The sequence below is a fragment of the Notamacropus eugenii genome, chromosome 3, assembly GCF_028372415.1.
Source record: "Notamacropus eugenii isolate mMacEug1 chromosome 3, mMacEug1.pri_v2, whole genome shotgun sequence".
Taxonomy (NCBI): Eukaryota; Metazoa; Chordata; class Mammalia; order Diprotodontia; family Macropodidae; genus Notamacropus; species Notamacropus eugenii.
The window spans coordinates 199,586,673-199,610,779 of NC_092874.1; the positions used below are offsets into that span (position 1 = coordinate 199,586,673).

Here is a 24,107-nt window from a genome sequence, read left to right on the forward strand (position 1 = left end):
CTATCCCTTCTTTCGTCCCCTTCTTCTCTATTTTCTTGTAGGGCAAGATAGATTCCTATACTCCATTGCCAGCATGATTTATTCCCCAGTTACATGAAAACAATTTTTAACACTCATTTTTAAAACCTTAAATTTCAAATTCTCTCCCATCCTCCCTCTTCACCCACCCTCATGCGGAAGCCATGCAATTCCATATAGATTATACATGTATATTCATGTAATATATTTCCATAGCAGTCATATTGTGAAAGACTTCACTATGTTTTCTCTCCATCCTATCCTGTCCCTCACTTGTTCTATTCTCTCTTTCAACTCTATCCCTCCTCAAAAGTGTTTACTTCTAATTGACCCCTTCTCCTATTGGTCCTCCCTTCTATCATCCCTTCCCCCCTGCTTATCCACTTCTTTCCTACTTTCCTGTAGGGTAAGTTAGATTTTCATACCCAATTGAGTGTGCATGTTATTCCCTCCTTAAGTCAAATCTGATAAGAGTAGGGTTCATGCTTTCCCTCTCATCTCCTCCCTCTTTCCCTCATTGTAAAAGGCTTTTCTTGTCTCTTTTATGTGAGAGATAATTTACCTCATTCTATTTCTTCCTTTCTCCTTCTTCCAATATATTCCTCTCTCACTCCTTAATTTTATTTTTAAAAAAATCATCCCTTCCTATTTAACTCACCCTGTGCATACACACACACACACACACACACACACACACACACACACACACACACACACACACCCCAACTTGTTTTTGAAAGTCAATTTTTTATTCAGCTCTGTTTTTTACATCTAGAGTGCTTGAAACTCCTCTATTTCATTGAATGACATTTTTCTGCCCTGAAGTTTTGTCTCAGTTTTGCTGGGTAGGTGATTCTTGGTTTTAATTCTAGCTCTTTTGACCTCTGGAATATCATATTTCAAGTCCTTCAGTCCCTTAGTATAGAAGCTGCTAGATGTTGTGTTATTCTGATTGTGTTTCCACAATACTTGAATTGTTTCTGAATGCTTTCAATATTTTCTCCTTGAGTTAGAAACTCTGGAATTTAGCTGCAATATTCCTAGGAGTTTTCCTTTTGAGTTCTCTTTCAGGCGGTGATTGGTGGATTCTTTCAATATCTATTTTCTCCACTGGTTCTAGAATATCAGGACAGTTTTCCTTGAGAATTTCTTGAAAGATGATGTCTAAGTTCTTTGTTTTTGAACATGAATTTCAGATAGTTCAATAATTTTGAAACTGTCTTTCCTGAATCTATTTTCCAGGTCTGTTGTTTTTCCAATAAAATATTTCACATTGTCTTCTATTTTTTCATTCTTTTGATTTTGTTTCAGAATTTCTTGATCTTTCATAAAGTCATTAGTTTCCATTTGCTCTACTTTTATTAATTTTTATTAATATTTATTTGTCTATTAACATAATTAATTATGTTTATTTAATGTTTTATTGATTTATTTAATTAATTTTTAAAATTGATTTATTTAGTATTTATTAAATATATTTATTAATTTATTCTATTTAAATTTTAGGGAATTATTTTCTTCAGCGACGTTTTGAACCTCCTTTTCTATTTGTCCCATTCTGCTTTTTAAGACATTCTTCTCCTCATTGACTTTTTGGATCTCTTTTGCCTTTTGGGTTTGTCTATTTTTAAAGGTGCTATTTTCTTCAGCATTTTTGGGTCCCCTTTAGCAATCAATTGACCTATTTTTCATTATTTTCTTGCATCACTCTCATTTCTCTTCCAGACTTTTGCTCTGCTTCTCTTACTTAATTTTCAAAATCCCTTTTGAGCTCTTCCATGGCCTGAGACCAATTCATATTTTTCTTGGAGGCTTTGGATGCAGGAGCTTTGACTTTGTTATCTTCTTCTGGTTGCATGTTTTGATCTTCCTTCTCACCAAAGTAAGATTCTGTAGTTTGGTTTTTTTCCAGTTTTTGCTGATTTCCCCAGTCAATTACTTGACTTTTGCGGTCTTTGTCAAGATAATTCTCTGCTTCCAGTCGGACTAGGGGTGTACTGTCAACCACTTGATCTCCCCATACTCTGTGGGCTTAGAGCTCCAGAAACTGCTATTCCCACTGCCACTGCTCCTGTTGCAGCTGCCACAGGATCCTCTTCCCCCTCAGCCACTCTGTGACTGGGACTGGACTATGCTACTCTGTCACGCAGGTCCAACAAGTTTTTTCCACTGATCTCTGAAGTTGACCTGGCATTTTGGAGTCAAGATGCCTGGAAACTTCCACAGCTGCCAGTGATTCAGTTCCCTGAGGCCTACTCATGCCCCATCAGTGCTGGAGCTGCCCACACTGGACTACACTCTGCTCCCAATCCAGTGTGATAGATGCTTCCTATTGACTTTTCAGGTTGTTTTGGGTTGGAGATTTGCTTCACACCATCATTCTGTGGAATATGTACCTCTAGAATTTGTTTAGAGTCATTTTTTACAGGTATTTGGGGGGCTTTGGGTGGAGATCCCCAGCAAGTTCCTCTTTTATCTCTGCCATCTTGACTCCACCTGGAAGTACTTTTTTTCATAAGCTTATGTAAATATGGTGGTTATAAAATGCTTTGTCAAATTAAACTTTAATACCTTAAGATGAATACATCAGGAAAATATTCTGTCAATCACATATTAAAGCTAAAATATTAAAGTTCTAAAACACTATGATTTGTTTTTTTAGCCTTTGACATAATCATAATCATTTGTGACACTTTTTAAAACTGATTTTGAGTTGCTACGCCATATCTGCATAAACAGCTTTTTAAAGGCACTTTTTACAAATGAGGATCTCATCCCCATAATAGTAATAGGAAATAGGCCAGAAAGAATGGAAAATTAGGGATGTTATATGGGGGATTCCTTCTCAGATGAGAGAAGCCAAGATGATCTCTGGGGTCCCTTTCAAATATTATATTTGGTGCATCTGTAATAGTTCCCTGTCTGGTTGTCAGAGAAAAGGTCCTAATGAACCTTCTGGTCTTTCTTTTCAGATAAAACTCATCTATGGAAGCAAGGCATATAGAAAGTGAAGAATGATGAATATATGTATTTCCTTAGAAGCTGACACCCTGGCAATATCCCAGAACACTTGAGGTATATTCTAAGGGGAGACAACACCTTAGGTTTCCATCATTCTAGAAAGGGAGCATACTACCCAAGAGATCTCCATTATCCAGTCATTTAGTGGCTTCTATATGTCACCTAGGTTATCCCAGTGAGTGCTGCATCTCCTTTGATTTAATTACCCCTCTTGTGTCCCCCTCAGTTGTATCTTGAGTCTTCCTAAGGAGACCTATGTCACTCCTGGGTAGAGACCTCAGGTCATTGGCCTCTGACTTGATCTTAGGGTCTTCTCCAGAAATCTAGAAACCATTCCCAGATTAGACATAGCTCAAATTACAGCTCCTCCTTCCTCTCCCAGATTCCAAGACTGTCATTTTGCCTGCTTTTTTGCCTAACAGAAATCAGGATTCATGGACCTCATATGTCTCATTATCATAATTTCCCCCTAAATTGGTCATCAAGGGAAATCCCTGAAAAGTCTAATCCATCCATCAATGGGCTTCACTCCACTCATTGAAAATCAACTTGAAATAATTCTTCAATGGTTAGCACACTCTTACCCTGCCTTACCCTCCCCCTATCAATGATTCTGAGCCCCTGGCTTTCATTGTACAAACCCTGTTTACCATATTGCCCCACTGCTTTATGCCCATTCCCCTCAATCCTACCCTCTTAGCATCCCATTCAAGACAGACACAACACTGATATCTGCAATGTCTGTTCCGTAGTTAACAAACTTATTTTCATCTAGATCTTTTCCTTATTCACCTATTCCATATTCTGGCTTTCACTGAGACCTAGATCCCTCCTGATGACACAGTGTTGCTATTTGGTTTATGGTTTGTGTGAGGTCTCTTAGTAGAGTAGGCACTTGAAGGGGGATCTCCAGCTCTGGTAATGGAGGGGCAAAAGCTGGCAGTTCTGTAATCAAAACCCATGTCCCCCTTTAATGTTCCCAGTACCAAGGAAGCTGTGTGGTATAGATGTTTTCCATCTCACCTTAAGATGAGGAAATTGAAATGAAGTGATTTTCCCAGTGTCACATAGCTGGTAAGCAGCAATTCTTCAGGCAAAAGCCACTGTCTCATCCAACCTTCGTACATTTCCTAGCAAAGCACATTGATCATTCAATAGATCAATACTTGTCACTAAATGAATATTTAATGAATGAAAGCAAAAATGAATACCCCTCGTTCTACCAAATCCTACCCTCAGAAGAACCCTTTTTGACCATTACAGGACTGACTATAAGAGGATGGGTGCTGATATCTGATAAGATTGGACCATCTAGGATAATAGTCTTTTTTTTTAAAACCTGAGTTATACTTTATTTTTTAAAATGTTTTATTTTTCTCTCAATTACATCTTAAAACAATTTTTAGCATTTAAAATTTTTTTTTGAGTTCTATATTCTGTCCTCACCCTTCCTTTCCTCCTTGAGATGGTAAGCAATCCAGTATAGGTTATAAATGTGCAATCATGTAAAACATTTCCATATTAGTCATTTTGTACAAGAAGACGACAAAAAAAGAAAGAAAGAGAAAATAGCATGGTTCCATCTGTATTCAGATTTTGTCAGTTCTTTCTCTGGAAGTGATGCTTCATTACGAGTCCTTTGGGATTGTCTTGGATCATTGTATTGCTGAAAATAACTGAGTCATTTCCAGTTCTTCACTGATTGTTACTACTGTGTGCAACATTCTCTTGTTTCTTCTCACTTAACTTTTCACCAGTTCATATAAATCTTTTCAGATTCTTCTGGAATCAACCTCAGTTAGTCTCTTTTAATCTCCTTTACTCTCTGGCATATTGTCTGGGAGGTCTAGCCTCTGGAAAAATGCCTTTTGCAAAATTGGTCTCTCTTGGGGATAAATCTACATTCAGAAAGTAATTCAGTTAAGTTCAAGAAGCAATTTCAGCCTTCTTGCCTTGGTGCATACTGTTCTCTTATACTGAAATACCCACTCCCTTAATTCACTATTGTCCCTTGAATTCCAACTTAAATTTGACTTTTCACAAAGCTGTTCCTGATCCTCTAAGTCAATTAATTTGCTTTTGAACCAGACATATCACTTTGATTTAGACCTCTTGAATGTAAGCATGCACAATGTGTGTAGGTCATCCTTCTCTTAGGTTCTTGCACTTAATTCCAAATTCATATGAAATAATGACTTTCCAATCAGTACCAGTGACATGTTCCCAATGAGCAACTCCTGATGATCATAAAACCTGGAATCATAATCCAACTTCTGATTCTGGGACCACAGAGGATGTTAAGGACCTAGGAGGGGCACAAATCTCAACAGAACCAGTTTAAAGCCTGACATGATAATGACCTGGGTCATCTGATGGAAGGAGGAATTTCTCTTCTACCTCAGAAAAAGCAAGAAAAAGGTATGTCTACAGGGCAGTTGACCTTTTTGCAAATACATTGATCATCAGATCTTTTCTTCTATCCCTCCCTCCCTCCCCCAGTACCAGCTTCTCATTTCTTCATCTTCTAATCTCTCCCCCTCAATTTTTTCCTTATCCTTGTGTGCTTCCTTCCTCCAGGGGCATTCTTTCCCCCTCTAAATTTTGGAATACTGCCTTAGGGAGAGGAGATACCTGGGACTGGAACTGGATCTGACGAAGGCTATGGGATTGGGAACTATATATAGACATGTAGAAACCACTTGTCTTTTTTCTCTGAGTGTTCTACCTATACTACTGAGCATCATGTTGAAGCAGGTACTCCTTGTCACCACCCTGCTCGCTCTGGTGATGTCTGCTCCAACATCAAAACCAGGTAAGCTTATGATTCTGAGTTCAGTTAATACTCTCCTTTCAGGGCCCATGCTGCCATCCCTCCCAATTCTTTTCTGCTTGTGAAATCAAACTGCTGTGTTTTTTTCAATCTAAGGGAAAGGGAATAATATTTAGGGGCAAATGACATGGGTTAAAAATTTTCATTCTACTACTTCACTTTCTGTGTAATCTTTAGAAAGTCATTCAACTTTTGTGGGCCTAAATTTCCTTATTTGTGAAAGGAGAAAATGAAACTAATAATCTCTAGTGTTCCTTACACTCTGAACCCTATGGGAAACTAATAGGTGATGTAACCTCTTGTGCATTTGTGTGTGTGAGGAGAAGTGGTGTGAGTTGGGGAGAAGAAGAGACACTCACATGTGCTTTCCCACCTACTGGCATTAGCAAAGGCTGAAGGGCTCATGTTTATAATAGTGGATTGCCTTTAGGAAGGTAACAGGAAAGGAGAACCTCTTCCATGTACATCTGTGTGATTTTTTCAAGGTCCTACCCTTAGTGAAGAACAGCTTTTCTCTTTCTCAGGATATTCCCCTTATTTTCACTTCTTCCATTTCTCAATGACTACAGAAATGCTATTACTCAAAGTTCACCCAGTAGAGTTCATTGTCTTTCGTTTAGCATAAGCATTGCTCAGTTTCCCCTCTTTATTGCTCTCTCTCTTCCTCTGCCCTTGTACTATGTATCACCAACCTAACTTTGCTCTCTAGGGTGAGATCTGGGGACTGGCGGGGAGGGGATGGGGGAGGAAGGAGACCATGCTTATGGCAATAATAGGCCTTTCAGCCACCAACAGTCTGAATTGCCTGTGCCCATCATAATAGTTCTGCAACTTGAGAAAGCAGTAAAAATGTGATAGATGCTGGTCATCCACTAGGTTTTAATTGAACAACCTAAACCTTTTTGATGTTGCATCTGAGAGACTCTGAGCTGCCTTATTCTACTGGGGAATGCCATACTAACATTAGTCTGGCATTCCAGATGTCATTTATGTAGTTAGAGGAGGCAAAACTTCAAATTCAATGTTGAAAAATAAGAAAACTTTGTGTGAGAAAGAGAACGAGAGGCAGGAGTTAAGTTTTAAAAAAGTAGACTCATAGCAAGTGGGACCTAGAAGGGACCTTAGATATCATCTTATCCCATGCCTCTTACTTCACAGATGAAAGAACTGAGGCCCATAGAGTTTCAATGATTTGTTCCAGGTTGAATGGCTTGAACCAGGACAAGAGCCAAGGTCTTTTGCCTCTTGATCCATTGCTCCTGTCACTGAATGCAAGAACGATATCTAGGTCATGGATCCTAGTAGAACTCAACAGTGCTATTAGCAAAAGGTAGACAGGAGGATCTTTATTTGGGGGTGTGTGGAGTGCATGACATGAGTGAATTCCTGAAATGTTCATACATATTCATCTTCTATATCTAGGATGGCAAAACCAATATTGACCTCTTGTATGTACCTTTACCTTCCTTTCTGAATACATTATTTCTCCTCCCCACTACTGAGGAAGTCATCTTTTATAACAAAATTTAAAATAAGGAAAGAAAAAAGCAATTAAGCAAAAATGCCTACATATTATCTTTGTTTGACAAAATAAAAAATATTCCAAACAAATAGTCCCTCACCTGTGAAATTTATTCTCTTTCCTTTTCTCCAGTATGAAGCTGGGGCTTTACATTTATAGTGTTAATAATGTTCATCTTTGTTTTTATTTAGTAAGTAATGTTTTACTCTACTAATTAACTCTGGTAATTTCAAATGGTATATTTGTGTGTGTGTGTGTGTGTGTGTGTGTGTGTGTGTGTGTGTATGAAACTCTGAGGCTGGAGTGGGACCACAGGTTGCCTGTTCTGACTTCAAAGAAAAGCAGTAAATTCACAAAAATTGTCCTCTTTTAGATGTTTTATTTCCACTTTTTCCAAATGAATAATAATTAAATAAGAAGAAATATAGATAATTTAAAAACCACCATGTGAGAACATGACTGAGTTTTTTTTTCCCTCTCTGCATTGTCTGGTTATGGACACTCCATATTTGCAGGGTTGGGACACAGACTCCCAGTAAGACGACCTTGCCCCAAAGTACCCACTTGGCAGAATGGATGGTGTCAGTCTCTTACCTCATTCACTCCTATGAAGACTAAAAGAGAGACCTGCTTTCTTTCAGGTAATTTCATTCTCTGTTCAGCCATAAGTTAATTTTTCTATTATTTTTGGTTTTCTAGACTCCTCAAATACTATAACTGTGACTGAGAAGAAACAAGCTTCTACTGCTGACGTTAAGAATGCAACTGAAGGTGAGTTTCTAATTTTTCTTAGTCAAAGTCTTTTCCTTTTTTTTCTTTTTTAAAAAAAAACTTTTCTCTTTTGCCACTACGTTTGAGTGTACATTCTCTCCTTTCTATTTCACTTTCATGGTCACTGTAGTTTAACTGCCAGTTCTAACAAGAGATTAGTCCTCAGAAAGGTTCCCAATGTCTCCTAAGTCCTCTAACTGGTATTTATTTACCAGAAAGTCAGTGCCTTTTCACATGCCAAAATGAAGTGCCATTTGGCATATCAGATCAGTAGTACTCCTGACTGCTTTAGTAGAGTGCCCTATTCTCACCATGAGATCAGAAGGGTCAATGACCAAAATGAATTTATATTTTGTTGTTGTTCAATCATTTCAGTCATGTCTGACACTTTGTGACCCCCACTTGGGATTTTCTTGGCAAAGATACTGGAGTGGTTTGCCATTTTCTTTTCCAGATCATTTTAAAGTTGAGGAAACTGAGGCAAAAAGGGTTAAAAGACTTGCTCAGGGTCACACAGCTAATCAGTGTCTAAGGCCAGATTTGAACTCAGGTCTTTCTGACTCCAGATCCAGTGTTCTATCCACTGTGCCACCTAGCTGCCCCAGTTGGTATACTTTTTGAATTTCTTTTGAGTGGAAATTGCCAATCATGGAGGAAAGATTATGTGATTGATTATAATTTTAAGTTATAGAGTCCTTTATTCATATTTTACAGTCCTTGCAACCTAACCTGAATTTTTATTGCTGCTCAACTTTTTTCCTCTTTCTTAGCTGTCCTCTAGTAAAGACTTAAATACTTCAATAGTATTTCCAGGTCTTCTCTTGATGCTTTTAAACTTCTATAATTCTGATTATTTTTTCAAATATCTCTTAAAGTCTCTCATAAATTAATAACACAAATTAGAGAGAAAGAGAGGAAATACACACAGAGACAGAGAGACAGAGAGACACAGGGAGAGACATAGGGACAGAGAGAGAAAGAGAGAGAGAGTTTGAATCTTCTATCAATATTTTTGACTGCCTTGTATATGATCAATTCTCAATTAAAATTAAATCCAATGTGAAACTCTCAGACTATAGTCGCTCTAAGGGTTCTTTATCCTGACTCTACAGAGAAGCAAGTTCATGTTTCAATGAAAGTATTTTCATCTTTTAGATTTTCTATTTCTATATCCCACAAATGAAAATATTGAATGAATAGAAAAACAGAAGTGATAAAATCGATACCTTGAGAACATGACTGAAAATTTTTTCTGCATCTCTGTATTTTCTAGATGTGCATACTCCATATGTGCAGGATAGGGAAACAGGCCCCCAGCGCATAGAGCTTCTAGGCAAGAGGATCCAGGAGAGAATATTATGGGCCAGATTTTATTCATTTCTCTGAAGAATAAAAAAATGTCTAGTGATTTCTTTTGGGTCATTTCATCCTGTGCTCAGGTATGGCAATCCCTCATCTCTTTTTTTTTTCCGTCTTTCTCAGCACCATCCATAACTGAAGACAAGAAGGAGACACCAATGAGTGAGGCAAAGATTTCTGAATACGAGGATAAGATGGTGACTGAAGGTGAGTAGCTGTTTTTTTCAGTCAAGGGTCCTTCTCTCTTATTTTTTTAAACAAAAAGTTTTCCCTAATATGTCTCACTTGATTCCATAGTCTCTCCAGGGTCCCTTCCTTTCAGAGTCACTGGAATTCATTCCTAAACACCAATTCTGTGATTATATTTCAGAAAAGTTCTCTGAGTTCCCTGAGTCTACAAGGTGCTCCTCAATTTTCAGGTTTTCTCTGAGTCTCTACATCTTTTCATAGATATATTTTCCATCCAAAACTGGTAACTCTTCTTGATTCTCCAATGTAACTTTCCCATCTTCATCATGAAGCTTGAAGGGTCAATGAGAGGCATGAATTTGTTATTGTTTTGAATTTCTTTTCAGTGGAAACCTACAACCAAAAGTAAAATATGGTATGATTGATTAAGGTTGTACATTAACTTGACCATTTTTTCATTCAAATATTTTGTTGACTGATGTATACAGCAAGGGCTAGAGAAGGTTGTAGATTCTTATTTCCAAGTCTGTGTAATATAACTCCAATTGTTAGACCCCTCTCAGTTTTTTTCTTTAACCTATATATCTTTAAGTAAAGACAGTAATGCTTTCATAGCATTTTCCAGCCAAATCTTCTACAAAAGTCCTTTGTTTTTCAAAGATCGATGCCAATCTCCATTCTCAATTTAGAACTCTGTATTGTTGAGAGACAGAGAGAGAGGGAAAAAGGGAAAACATGCGCCATTCCAACTAAGGAACTCACTTTATTGTTCAAAGAAATGGAACCTTTACTTGGAAATTGTGTGTCTGGACTGAGCTTTGATCTTAGTCAACTCTTTTCCTAGCTGATAAATATATGCATATATATATATATAATATGTTATATATATATATCTTTATATATGTATATATATACAATTATATCTCAGCTGAAGTTAAAGAAGAAATGAATCAGTCTACAGTGGTTCTTAAAGTTATCTATACATATTCTAATGGGGCATCAGAAGTCCACATTCCCATGAAAATAAGTTCCTCTTTTAATTTACTATTCTAAATTCCTCCCTCATCACAAAATTATCACTGAAAGGAGAGAGCTAAAAAAATCCATAACCTGAGACTGTAATTGAACTTTGTGGACCTCTCTGCTTTATGTAGAAGTTCAGCCTCCATATTCATAATGTTTAAGAACACAGGCAGCCAAGGAATGAGGCCACAGGTTGAATTAGCCTCTACTTTTTTTGTCTCCCTGAAGATGTAAAAGAAAGCCCAAATCTACTGATTTCTTTTCGGCCATTTCATGCCAAGCTCTGGCAGGGAATGACTTCTGTTTGCTTTCTGACTTTCTCAGCACCTTCCATAACTAAAGCCAAGGAGACATCAACGAGTGAGGTATTGACTTCAGAAGATAAGGATAAGATGGTGACTGAAGGTGAGTTGTTTTGCTCAGCCAAGGGTACTTTTCTCTTATTTTTTTAAACATAAAGTTTTCATGAATATATTTTACTTGATTTCATAAACTTCTTTTCAGAGTCACTGGAATACCTTCTCAAATCTCAGTTGTGTGACTAAATCTCAGAAAAGTTCTCTGAGCATCTTGAGTCTCACAGTTGCTCCTCAATTTTAAGAATTTTTCTGATTCTTCACATCTTATCATAGAAACATTTTCCATCCTGAACTGGTAACTATTGGTGATTCTCCAACATAGGTTCCCCCATACTCATCACGAGGCTTGAAGTGTCGATGAAAGGCAGAAGTTTGCTATTTTTTTTTTCAATTTCTTTTCAGTGGAAACCCTAAAGTAAAAGAAAAATATGGTGTGATAGAGAAAGGTTGTACATTACTTTGGGCCTTTTTTTATTCAAATATTTTGTTGACTGATGTATGTAGCGATGGCCAATTCCAAGTCTGTGTAATATAATTTCAAATTATATTTGTTTTTCTTGTTTCAGTTTTCTTCCTTTCCCCTAGGTATTCTTAAGTAATGACATGCCTTTCCAATTCTTATCTTCTGAGAATGTCCTTAATTTTTTAAATATCAACACCAGTCTCCATTCTAAATTTTGAACTCTATTGTTGAGAGACAGAGATCCAGAGAAAGAGGGAAAACATGAGAGATTCCAACTAAGGGACGCATTCCATTGTTCTAATAAATAGAACATTGACTTGGAAATTGTGGGTCTGGACTGAACTTGGATCTTTTTCAACTCTTTTCCTAGGTTCCATACATATGGTTGCATCTCAAGTGAAATTAAAGCAGAAATGAATCTCTCATCTATAGTGTTTCTTAGCACTATCTACACAGATTCTAATGGGACACAAGAAATGTATATTCCAATGAAAATAATTGCCTCATTTATTTTCTATTCCTCAATTTTCTCACCCCACAAAATTACCACTGAGGGCAAATAGAAGGATGATAAAATCCATAACCTGAGACTGTCATTGAACTTTCTGGACCTCTCTGCTTTGTGTAGATGTGCACCCTCCATATTGATAGGGTTTAAGAACCCAGGCAGCCAGGGAATGAATCCATGGGCTCATAAGACCCATGAGAAAAACACATTGGATTAATCCCTTTTTCTTTTGTGTTGCTGAACATCTAAAAATCCCCCAAATCTACCGATTTCATTTTGACCCTTTCATCACAAGCTCAGGCATGGGAATAACTCATCCTTTCTTTCTGTCTTTCTCAGCACCCTCCATTACTGAAATCAAGAAGGAGACAGCAATGAATGAGGCAAAGACTTCTGAGGATAAGGATAAGAAGATAACTGAAGGTGAGTTGCTCTTTTTATAGCCAATGGTCCTTCTCTCTTATTTTTTATTAAATATAAAGTTTTCCTTACTCAACAGGCTCCCTTCTTTTCAGAGTCATTGGAATATATTCCCAAATCCCAATTGTGTGATTCAACCTCAGGCCAGTTCTCTGAATATTCTGAGTCTCACAGTTGCTCCTCAATTTTCAAAATTTTTCTGATTCTCCACATCTTATCATAGACATATTTTTCCATCCTAAACTGGTAGCTCTTCTTGATTCTCAAATATAGGTCTCATTCTTATCATGAGGCTTGAAGAGACATTGAGAGGCACAAGTTCCTTAGGTTTTTGAATTTCTTTTCAGTGGAAATATGGTGTGACTGATCAAAGTTCTTGCTGTTTTTCTCAGTCAAGGGTCCTTCTCTCTCATTTTTTTAAACATAAAGTTTTCACTATTATGATTTACTTGATTCCATTGACTCTCCAGGGTCCCTTCTTTTCAGAGTCCCTGGTATATATTCCCAAATCCAATTGTGTGATTAAATCTCAGAAATTTTCCCTGAGCATCCTGTGCCTCACAGTTGCTTCTCCGTTTTCAGAATTATTCTGATTCTCCACATCTTATCATAGATACATTTTCCATCCAAAATGGGTAACTGTTCTTGATACTCCAATATAGGCCCCCCATCCTCATACTGAGGCTTGAAGGGTCAATGAACAGCATGAGTTTGTTATTTTTTTGAATTTCTTTTCAGTGGGAACTATCAACCAAAAGTAAAATATGGTGTGTTTGATCAAGGCTATACATTAAGTTGCCCATTTTTTCCTTCAAATATTTTGTCAGTGGATATTTGTTACAATGGTCAGGAAAGGCTTTCAATCCTTATTTCCAAATCTCTGCATTATAACTCCCATTTTTAGGTCCTGCTCACTTTTCTTCCTTTTCCCTAGATATCTTTAAGTAAAGACATTAATGCCTTCAAAGCATTTCCAGGCCTTGTCTTCACCTCTTTGACTTATACAAATGCTCTTTTTTCCCCCAAAGATCAATGGCAGTCTCCATTCTCAATTTCAAATTCTATATTATTGAGAGACAAAAGGCCAACAGAGACACATAAACAGAGAGTCAGAGAAAGTGGGAAAACATGCAATTCTAAGAAAGGGAATTCACTTTATACTTCTAAGAAATGGAACCTTGACTTGGACATTGTGTTTGTGGGCTGACTGAGCTTTGATCATATTCTTCTCTTTTCCTGACTGCCGTATATATGATTATATCTCAAGTGAAATTAAAACAGAAATGAATCTCACTTTATAATGAATCTTAGTGTTATCTAGACAGGATTTAATGGGACAAAAGAAATGTACATTCCCATAGAAATCACTGCCTCTTTTAGTTTTCTATTCCCTATCCCTTCCCTTCCCCAAAAATCATCACTGCAAGGAATTGAAGAGGTAACACAATCCATTACCTAGAACTGTCATTGAATGTTTTGGACCACTCTGCTTCATGTAGATGTGCAGCTTCCATATATATGATAATTAAGAACACAGGCTGCCAGGAAAGAGGCCATGAATTCATTGGACCCATGAGTAAAATATATTTGATTAGGTATACTTCTTTTTTCTCCCTGAAGATTTAAAAAAACCCAAATCGGCTGATTTCTTTTCAGCCATTAAATTCCTAGCTCAGACATGAGAATAATTCATCTTTTCTTTCTATCTTTCTCAGCCCCCTCCATAACTGAAACCAAGAAGGAGACACTAATGAGTGAGGCAAACACTTCTGAGGACAAGGAGAAGATGGTGACTGAAGGTGAGTTGGTGGTTGTCTCATCTAAGGGTCCTTCTTCCTTATGTTTTTGTTTGAACATTAAGTTTTCCCTAATGTGTTGTACTTGATTCCATAAACTCTACAGTTTTTGTTTGAAGTTGCTCCTTTTTTCATTCAAATATTTTGTCAATGGATATTTGTAGCAATGGCCAGCAATTAGACCCTTATTTCCAAATATGAGCAATATAATTCACATTTTTAGCTCCTGCTCACTTTTCTTCCCTTTCCTTAAAGATCTTTATGTAAAGACAATACCTTCATTGCATTTCCTGCTCTTGTCTTGATTCCTTCTTAATTATGCAAATGTATTTTATTTTTCAATGATCAATACCAGTCTCCATTCTCAATTTAGAATTCTGTATTGTGAAGAGGCAAAAGACAGAGAAAGACATAGATATAGACACAGAAAGAGGAAAAGCATGTGCAATAACAACTCAGAGAATTCACTTTATAGTTCTAACATATGTAACTTTGATTTGATTTGATTGTGTGTGTGGACTGAGCTTTAATCTCATTCTACTCTTTTCTCTGCTCTCTGTATGCATGATTACATCTCAAGTGAAATTAAAGCAGAACAGAATCTCTCCTTCTGCAATGGATTTTAGTGTTATCTATACAGGTTTTAATGGGACAAAAGAAATGTACTTTCCCACCTAAATAACTAACTTTTAATTTTCTATTCTCAATTCCTCTCTTCCCCCCAAATCATCACTGAAAGGAATTAGAAGGCTAACAAAATTTATAACCTGAAACTGTCATTGAAATTTTTGCATCTCTCTGCTTTATGCAGATGTGCATCCTCCATATATATAGTGATTAAGAGCATAGGCAACCAGGGAATGAGGCCACGGTTTCAATGGACCCACGAGAAAACTGTGTTGGATTAGCCCACACTTCTTTTGGCTCCTTGACATTTTAAAGAAAAAAAACCAAATCTTCTGATTTATTTTCTGTCATTTCATGCCAGTCTCAGGCTGAGGAATCACTCATGTTTTCTTTCTGTCTCTCAGCACCCTCCACAACTGAAACCAAGAAGGAAACAACGAGTGAGACAAAGACTTCTGAGGATAAGAATAACATGGTGACTGAAGGTGAGTTGCTGTTTTTCTCAGCCAAGCATCTTCTCTCTTATTTTTTAAATTAATTCATATTTTTTGCAGTTTTCTACAATCACTTCCATAAGTCTTAGGTTTTCTCCCCCTCCTCCCTCCCACCCCTCAGAGATGGGGTGAAATCTTATACGAGTTCTACATGTGCATTCTTATCAACCATATTTTCACATTAGTTATGTTGTATTTAAGAACTAAAATGGATGGGAGAACCCATGAGAAAAACAAAACATAACACAAGAGCAAATGTTCTGCTTCATTCTGCGTTCTGATTCCATAATTCTTTCTCTGGATGTGGATGGCCTTTTTGTCTTAAGAGCCCTTTGAGAATGTTTTAGGTTGTTGCATTGCTGTGAATGGCTAGATCTACCAGAATCAGTCTGTGTACAGTATGACTCTTACTGTGTACAATGTTCTCCTTGTTCTGCTCATTTCACTCATGTAAATCCTTCTAGGACTCTCTGAAGTCCTCCTGTTCATCATTTCTTATAGTGCAATAGTATTCCTTTATATTCAAATACCATAATTTATTCAGTCATTCCCTAACTGATGGGTATCACCTCAATTTCCAGTTCTTGGTCACCAAAAAAAGAGCTGCTATGAATATTTTTGTACATGTGGGACTTTTTACCATTTTTATGAGGTTTTAGATACTTTTTTCCAAATCTGTGCAGTATAATTTCAATTTTTAGGTCTTGTCCAGTTTTCTTCCTTTTCCTTAGATATTCTTAATTAAGACATGCTTTCCCAAGCCTTGTCTACTATGAATGTCATTTATTTTTCAAATATCAATGCAAGTGTACATTCTCAATTTGAACTCCATATTGCTGAGTGACTGAGATCCAGGAAAAGAGGGAAAACATGTGTGATTCCAACAAAGGGTCTCACTCCATTGTTCTAATGAGTATAATGTTGACTTGGAAATTGTGGGTCTGTACTGAGCTTTGGTCTTATTCAACTTTTTTCCTCGCTTCCATATATATGATTACATTTCAAGTGAAAGTAAAGCAGAAATGAATCTCTCAGTCTGTGGTGGGTCTTAGGGTTATCTCTACAGATTCTAATGGGACACAAGAAATGTACATTCCTGTGAAAATAATTGCCTCATTTATTTTCTATTCCCAATTCTTCCAACTCCACAGAATCATCACAGAAAGCAAACCGAGAGGTAATAAAATCCATAACCTGAGACAGTCACTGAACTTTCTGGGCCTCTTTGTTTTATGTAGATGTGCACCCTCTTATTGATAGGGTTTAAGAACATAGGCAGCAAGAGAATGATGCCATGGGCTCATAGGACCCTGAGAGAAGCACAGTGGATTAGCTGCCACTTCTTTTGTGTCTGTGAAGATCTAAAAACTCCCAAAATCTACTGATTCTTTTTGGTCATTTCATCCCAAGCTTAGGCATTGGAATAACTCATCTTTTTTCTGTCTTTTTCAGCACCCTCCATTACTGAAACCAAGAAGGAGACACCAATGAGTGAGGCAAAGACTCCTGAGGATAAGCACAAGATGGTAACTGAAGGTGAGTTGCAAAAGACAGAGACACAGAGACAGAAAGACAGAAAAAGAGGAAGAGCATGTGTAATTCCAACTAAGAGAATTCATTTTATAGCTCTAATAAATGGAAAATTGACTAGGAAATTGTGTGCCTTGGCTGAACTTTGATCTTTTTCAACTTTTTTCCTAGATGCTATATATATGATTATATCTCAAGTAAAATTAATGGAGAAATGAATCAAAGTCTACAGTGGTTCTTAGCGCTATGTATATAGATTCTAATGGGGAAAAAGAAATCTCAATTTCCATGAAAATAATTGCTTCTTTAGATTTTCTTTCCCAATTCTTCACTTCCTACCAAATCATCACTGAAATGATATAGAGAGGCAACAAAATCTGTAACTAAAGACTGTCTTTGATTTTTTTTAGACTTCTCTGCTTTGTGCAGATGTGCATTCTCCATATATATAGTGTTTAAGAACACAGGCAGCCATGAAATGAGGCCATGGGTTCAATGGACCCATGGGAAAAACACATTGGATTAGCCCCTATACCTTTTCTCTCCCTGAAGATTTAAAAAAAAAACCCCAAATCTACTGACTTATTTTCTGCCATTTCATGACAAGCTCAGGAAGGGGATTCACTTCTATTTCCTTTCTCTCTCTCTCAGCACAATCCTATACTGAAAACAAGAAGGCAGCACCCATGATTGTGGCAAAGACTTCTGAGAATACGGATAAAATGGTGACTGAAGGTGAGTTTCTGTTTTTCTCAGTCAAGGGTCTTTCTCTACTATATTTTTTTAAACATTAAGTTTTCCCTAATATGTCTCCCTTGAATCCATAAACTCTCCTGAGTCCCTTTCTTTCAGAGTCACTGAAATTTATTCTCAAACACCAATACTGAGATTAAACTTCAGAAAAGTTCACTGAGTCCCATAGATCTCACAGTTGCTCCCAATTGTCAGAATTTTTCTGATTCTTCACATCTTATCATAGATACATTTTCAATCCCAAACTGTTAAATCTTCTTGATTCTCCAACACAGGTCTCCCATCCTCATCATGAGGCCTGGGTCAATGAAAGACAATATTGTAATTGTTTGGAATTTCTTTTCAGTGGAAACTTTTAACCAAAAGTAAAATATGCCATGACTGATCAATGTTGTACGTTAAGTTAACTCTTTTTTAATTTAAATATTTTGTCAACGGATGTCTGTAGCAATGGCCAGGGAAGGCTTTAGGCTTATTATTTCCAAGTCTGTGCTGTACAACACCAATTATTAGTCCCTTCTCATTTTTCTTGCTTTTCACTAGATATTTTTAAGTAAAGACAAGCACTTTCAAGACTTATCTTTTATGAATGTCCTTATTTTTCAAATATTAATGCGAGTCTCCATTCTCAATTCAGAATTCTGTATTGTGGAGTGACAGGGAGATAGGAAGAAACATAAAGAAGGAAAGCATGCATGATTCCAACTAACAAACTTATTCCATTGCTCTAATAAATGGAAACTTGACTTGGAAATTTTATATCAGGACTGAGCTTTGGTTTTATTCAACTCTTTTTCTAGTTGTCACACATATCATTATATATCAAATAATATTAAAGCAGAAATGGCTCTCTGAATATATGCTGGTTCTTAGTGTTATCTATGTAGATTTTAAGGAGACCCAAGAAATTTACATTGCTGTGAAAATAATTGCCTCTGTTGATTTTCTATTCACATGCCTTCTTCTCCCCCAAAATCATCACTCAAAGGAAATAGAGAGGTAACAAAATCCACAACATGAGACTGACAATGTATTTTCTCTACCTTTCTGCTGTATATACATGTGCACCCTCCTTATTGACTGTATTTAAGAATACAGACAACCACGGAATGAGGCCACGGGTTCATAGAATACACTAGCAAAACACATTGAATTAGCCTGTACTTCTTTTGTGCTTCCGAGGATCTTGAAAAACCCAGTCCCATTAATTTTTTGGTCATTTCATTCCATGCTCAGGCATGGGAATAACTCATTTTTTCTTTCTGTCTTTCTCAGCACCCTCCATTACTGAAACCAAGACAGAGACACCAAAGAGTGAGGCAAAGACTTCTGAGGATAAGGATGAGAGGGTAACTGAAGGTGAGTTGCTGTTTTTCTCAGCCAAGGATCCTTTTCTCTTATTTTTTCAAACATAAAGTTTTCCCTAATATATTTTACTTCATTCCACAAACTCTCCAGGGTCCTTTCTTTTCGGAGTCACTGGAATATATTCTCACATCCCAATTGTGTGATTCAACCTCAGAAAAATTCTCTGAGCATTCTGAGTCTCATAGTTCCTTCTCAAGTTTAAGAGTTTTTTGGATTCTCCACATCCTATCATGGATACATTTTCCATTAAAAACTGATAACTCTTTTTGATTCTCAAAAGTAGTACCCTGTTCCTCCTTATGAGGTCTGAAATGTCAATGAGAAGCATGAGTTTGTTATTTTTTTAAATTTCTTTTTAGTGGAAACTCTCAACCAAAATATGATTGATCAAAGTGATACATTAAATTAAGATGACTCTGTTTTCTTTGAAATATTTTGTCAATGATGTTTGTAGCAATGGTTAGGAAAGGCTTTAGATCCCTATTTCCAAGTATGTGCAATATAACTCACATTTTTAGGTCCTACTCACTTCTCTTTCTTTTCCCTAGATATTTTTAAGTACAGACATTAATGCCTTCATAACATTTCCAGGCTGTGTCTTGACTCCTTCTGACTTATATTGATGTTCCTTATTTTTCCAAGATCAATGCCAGTCTCCACTTTCAATTTAGAACTCTATATTATTGAGAGACAGAAGACAGAGAAAAACACAGAGATAGAGAGAGAAAGTGGGAAAGCATGTGCATTGCAACTTAGGGAATTAATTTTATAGTTCTAACAAATGGAACCTTGACTTGTAAGTTACATGTGTGAAATACCTGAACTTTGATCATATTTGTCTCTTTTCCTGGTTGTCATATATATGATTATATCTCAAGTGAAATTAAATCAGAAATGAATCTCTTGCTCTACAATGGATCCTAGAGTTATCCATACAGGTTTAATGGGACAAGAGAAATGTACATTTTCATGAAAATAACTGCCTCCTTAATTTTCTATTCCAATTCCTCCCTTCCCCCAAAATAGTCACTGAAAGGAATTGGAGAGGTAACACAATCCATAACCTGAGACTGTCATTGAACATTCTGGACCTCTCTGTTTTATGTAGATGTGCAGCTTCCATATTCATAATGTTTTAGAGCACAGGCTGTCAGCCAATGAGGCCATGGATTCATTGGACCCGTGAGAAAAAAAATATATTTGATTAGCCCCTACTTCTTTTTTCTTCCTGAAGATTTAAAAAAAGTAAACCCAAATCTACTGATTTCTTTTCAGTCATTTCATTCCTAGTTCAGACACTAGAATAGCTCGTATTTGCTTCCTCTCTTTCTCAGCACCTTCCATGACTGAAACCAAGAAGGAAACACAAATGAGTGAGGCAAACACTTCTGAGGATAAAAATAAGATGGTGACTGAAGGTGAGTTGATGTTTTTCTCACCCAAAGGTCCTTCTCTCTTATGTTTTTGTTTAAACATAAAGTTTTCTCTAATATGCTTTACTTGATCCCATAAACTCACCAGGGTCCCTTCTGGTCAGCGTCACTGGAATATATTCCCAAATCCCAATTGTGTGATTAAATGTCAGAAATGTTCCCTGACCCTCCTATGCCTCACAGTTGCTCCTTCATTTTCAGAATTATTCTGATTCTCTACATCTTATCATAGATACTTTTTCCATCCAAAATGGGTAACTGTTCTTGATACTCCAATATAGGTCCCCCATCCTCATACTGAGGCCTGAAGGGTCAATGAACAGCATGAGTTTGTTATTTTTTTGAATTTCTTTTCAGTGGAAACTATCAACCAAAAGTAAAAATGGTGTGTTTGATCAAGGCTATACATTAAGTTGCCCATTTTTTCCTTCCAATATTTTGTCGGTGGATGTTTGTTATAATGGTCAGGGAAGGCTTTCAACCCTTATTTCCAAATCTCTGCAATAGAACTCCCATTTTTAGGTGGTGCTCACTTTTCTTCCTTTTCCCTAGATATCTTTAAGTAAAGACATTAATGCCCTCAAAACATTTCCAGGCCTTGTCTTGATCCCTTCTTAATTATACAAATATCCTTTATTTTTCAAATGTCAATACCAATCTCCATTCTCAATTTAGAACACTGAACGGAGGGACAAAAGACAGAGACACAGAGACAGAGAGACAGAGAAAGAGGAAAAGTATATGCTATTCCAACTAAGAGAATTAATTCTGTAGTTCTAACTAATGGAACCTTGACTTGGAAATTGTGTGTGTGTGTGGACTGAGCTTTGTTCTTATTCAACTGTTTTTCTGGCTGCCATATATATGATTATATCTCAAGTGAAATTAATACAGAAATGAATCTCTCCCTCTACAATGGATCTTAGTGTTATCTATATAGGTTTTAATAGGACAAAAGAAATGTATATTCCCGTAAAAATAACTGCCTCTTTTAATTTTCTCTTCCCAATTCCTCCTTTCCCCCCAAATCATCACTGAAAGGAATTAGAGAGGTTACAAAATATTTAACTGGAAACTGTCGTTGAAATTTTTGGATGTCTGTTTTATGTAGATTAGCATCTTCCATATATATAGTGCTTAAGAGCACAGGCAACCAGGGAATGAAGCCACGGGTTCAAGGGACCCATGAGAACAACACATTGAATGAACCACTACTTTTGTTTCCCTAAAGATTTCAAAAAAATCCCAAAATCTACTGATTTCTTTTTCTGCCATTTCATGACAAGCTCAGATCGGGGAACCACTTCTGTTTTCTTTCTGTCTCTCTCAGAACCCTCCACAACTGAAACCAAGAAAGAGATACCAAAGAGTGAGGCAAAGACTTCTGAGGATGAGGATAAGATGGTGACTGAAGGTGAGTTGATGTTTCTCTCAGTCAAGGGTCCTTCTCTCTTATATTTTTTAAACATAAAGTTTTCCCCAATATGTCTCACTTGATTCCATGAACTCTATTGGCTTCTTTCCTATGCATAGTCCCTAGAATTTATTCCCTGGAACCAATCCTGAGATTAAACCTCAGAAAAGTTCTTTGAGTCCCCTCAAATCTCACAGTTTCTTCCAGTTTTCAGAATTTTCCCGAATTTTCTCCACATCTTGTGATATATATGCTTTCCATCAGAAACTGTTAACTCTTCTTCATTCTCCAATATAGGTCCCCCATCCTTACCATGAGACCTGAAGGGTCAATGAGAGGCAAAATATTGTTACTGTTTTGAATTTCTTTTCAGAAGAAACTCTCAACCACAAGTAAAATATTGTGTGATTGATTAGAGGTACACGTTAAGTTGATCCTGCTTTCATTGAAATATTTGTCAATGGATGTCTGTAGCAATGGCCAGGGAAGGCTTTGAATTCTTACTTCCAAGTCTGTGCTATATAATCCCAATTATTAGACCATTCTCACTTTTCTTCCTTTTGCTAGATACTCTTAAGTAATGACAAGCATTTACAAGCCTTATCTTCTTTGAATGTCCTTAATTTTTCAAATATGAATGCCAGTCTCAATTGTCAATTTAGAACTATGTATTGTTGAGTGACAGAGGGACAGAGAGATGAAGAAAGAGGGAAAGCATGTGCGATTCCAACTAACGGACTTATTACATTGGTCTAATAAATAGAACTTTGACTTGAAAATTGTGTGTCAGGACTGAGCTTTGGTCTTATTCAACTCTTTTCCTAAATGCTATAAATATGATTATATATCAAATAATATTAAAGCAGAAATGGATCTCTGAATCTGCAGCCAGTTCTTTGTGTTATCTATACAGATTTTAAGGAGACACAAGAAATGGACATTGCCACTAAAATAATTGCCTCTGTTGATTTTCTATTCCCAACACCTTCCTCCCTCCAAAATCATTACTGAAAGATATAGAGAGTTAAGAAAATCCATTAAGCTGAAACTGAACTTTCTGAACCTCTCTACTTTGCGTAGATGTGCACCCTCCATACTCAGAATGTTTAAGAATACCAGCAGCCAGGCAATGAGACCATAGGTTTCTAGGCCTCATGAGAAAAACACATTTCATTGGCCCCCTAATATTTTTGTGTCTTTGTATATCTAAACAAGCCCAATCTTATTGATTTTTTGTCCCTTTCATTACAAGCTCAGGCATGGAAATAACTCATCTTTTCTTTCTGTCTTTCTCAGCACCCTCCATTACTGAAACCAAGATGGAGACACCAAAGAGTGAGGAAAAGACCTCTGAGAATAAGGATATGATGGTAACTGAAGGTGAGTTGCTCTTTTTCTTAGCTGAGAATCCTTCTCTCTTATTTTTTTTAAACATAAAGTTTCCATAATATGTCTCACTTGACTCCATAAACTCTCCAGGATCCCTTCTTTTCAGAGTCACTGGAATATATTTCCAAATCTCTGTTTTTTGATTAAACCTCAGAAAAGTTCTCAGAGACCCCTGAGTATCACAGTTGCTCTTCAATTTTCAGAATTTTTCTGACTCTTCACATTTTATCTTAGTTGAATTTTCTACTCTAAGCTGGTAACTCTTTTTTGATTCTCCAGTACAGGGCACTTATCCTCATCATGAGACCAAAAGTGTCAATGAGGAGCATGAGTTTTTTAATGTTTTGAATTTCTTTTCAGTGGAAGCTCTCAATCACATATGGTGTTATTGATCAAGGTTGTACACTAACTTAAGCCTTTTCTCATTCAAATATTTTGTTGATGGAAGTTAGTTGCAATGGCCAGGATAGGCTTATTTACAATTCTGTGCAGTATAACTCCCATTTTTAGGCTCTTTACACTTTTCTTCCTTTCCCCCAGATATCTTTAAGTAAAGACATTGATGCTCTCATAGCATTTCCAAGCCTTGTTTTGGTCCCTTTTGACTAATACAATTTGTTCTTTATTTTCAAATTATCAATGCTAGTCTCCATTCTATTTTAGAAATCTGTATCCTTGAGAGGCAACAGATGGAGAGAGAGAGACACACACAGAGATAGAGAGACAGAGAAAAAGGGAAAGCATATGTAATTCCAACTAAGGGAATTCACTTTATGGTTGTAACAAATGTAATTTTTGACTTGGAAATTGTGAGTGTGGA

At 36.7% G+C, this 24,107-nt stretch overlaps 1 protein-coding gene across 11 annotated transcripts in view; it reads left to right on the forward strand.

The window, feature by feature from the left end:
• The first annotated feature begins 1,544 nt into the window (after nucleotides 1-1,544).
• The window catches only part of LOC140533766 (uncharacterized), a 116,880-nt gene continuing 94,317 nt past the window's right edge, over nucleotides 1,545-24,107 (forward strand). For 4 of the 11 annotated variants that reach the window (XM_072653932.1, XM_072653934.1, XM_072653937.1 and 1 more), the window contains exons 1-15: nucleotides 1,546-3,093; nucleotides 5,247-5,457; nucleotides 5,617-5,851; nucleotides 8,091-8,162; nucleotides 9,645-9,728; nucleotides 11,058-11,138; nucleotides 12,403-12,486; nucleotides 14,199-14,282; nucleotides 15,311-15,391; nucleotides 16,853-16,936; nucleotides 17,582-17,665; nucleotides 18,959-19,042; nucleotides 20,386-20,469; nucleotides 21,815-21,898; nucleotides 23,195-23,278. In XM_072653932.1, the coding sequence (XP_072510033.1) occupies nucleotides 5,701-5,851; nucleotides 8,091-8,162; nucleotides 9,645-9,728; nucleotides 11,058-11,138; nucleotides 12,403-12,486; nucleotides 14,199-14,282; nucleotides 15,311-15,391; nucleotides 16,853-16,936; nucleotides 17,582-17,665; nucleotides 18,959-19,042; nucleotides 20,386-20,469; nucleotides 21,815-21,898; nucleotides 23,195-23,278 (1,141 nt within the window). In that variant the 5' untranslated portion in view covers nucleotides 1,546-3,093; nucleotides 5,247-5,457; nucleotides 5,617-5,700. Of the gene's footprint in view, nucleotides 3,094-5,246; nucleotides 5,458-5,616; nucleotides 5,852-7,070; nucleotides 7,200-8,090; nucleotides 8,163-9,644; nucleotides 9,729-11,057; nucleotides 11,139-12,402; nucleotides 12,487-14,198; nucleotides 14,283-15,310; nucleotides 15,392-16,852; nucleotides 16,937-17,581; nucleotides 17,666-18,958; nucleotides 19,043-20,385; nucleotides 20,470-21,814; nucleotides 21,899-23,194; nucleotides 23,279-24,107 lie in introns of all 11 variants that reach the window. The other 7 variants (XM_072653942.1, XM_072653941.1, XM_072653943.1 and 4 more) reach the window with 4 other exon arrangements.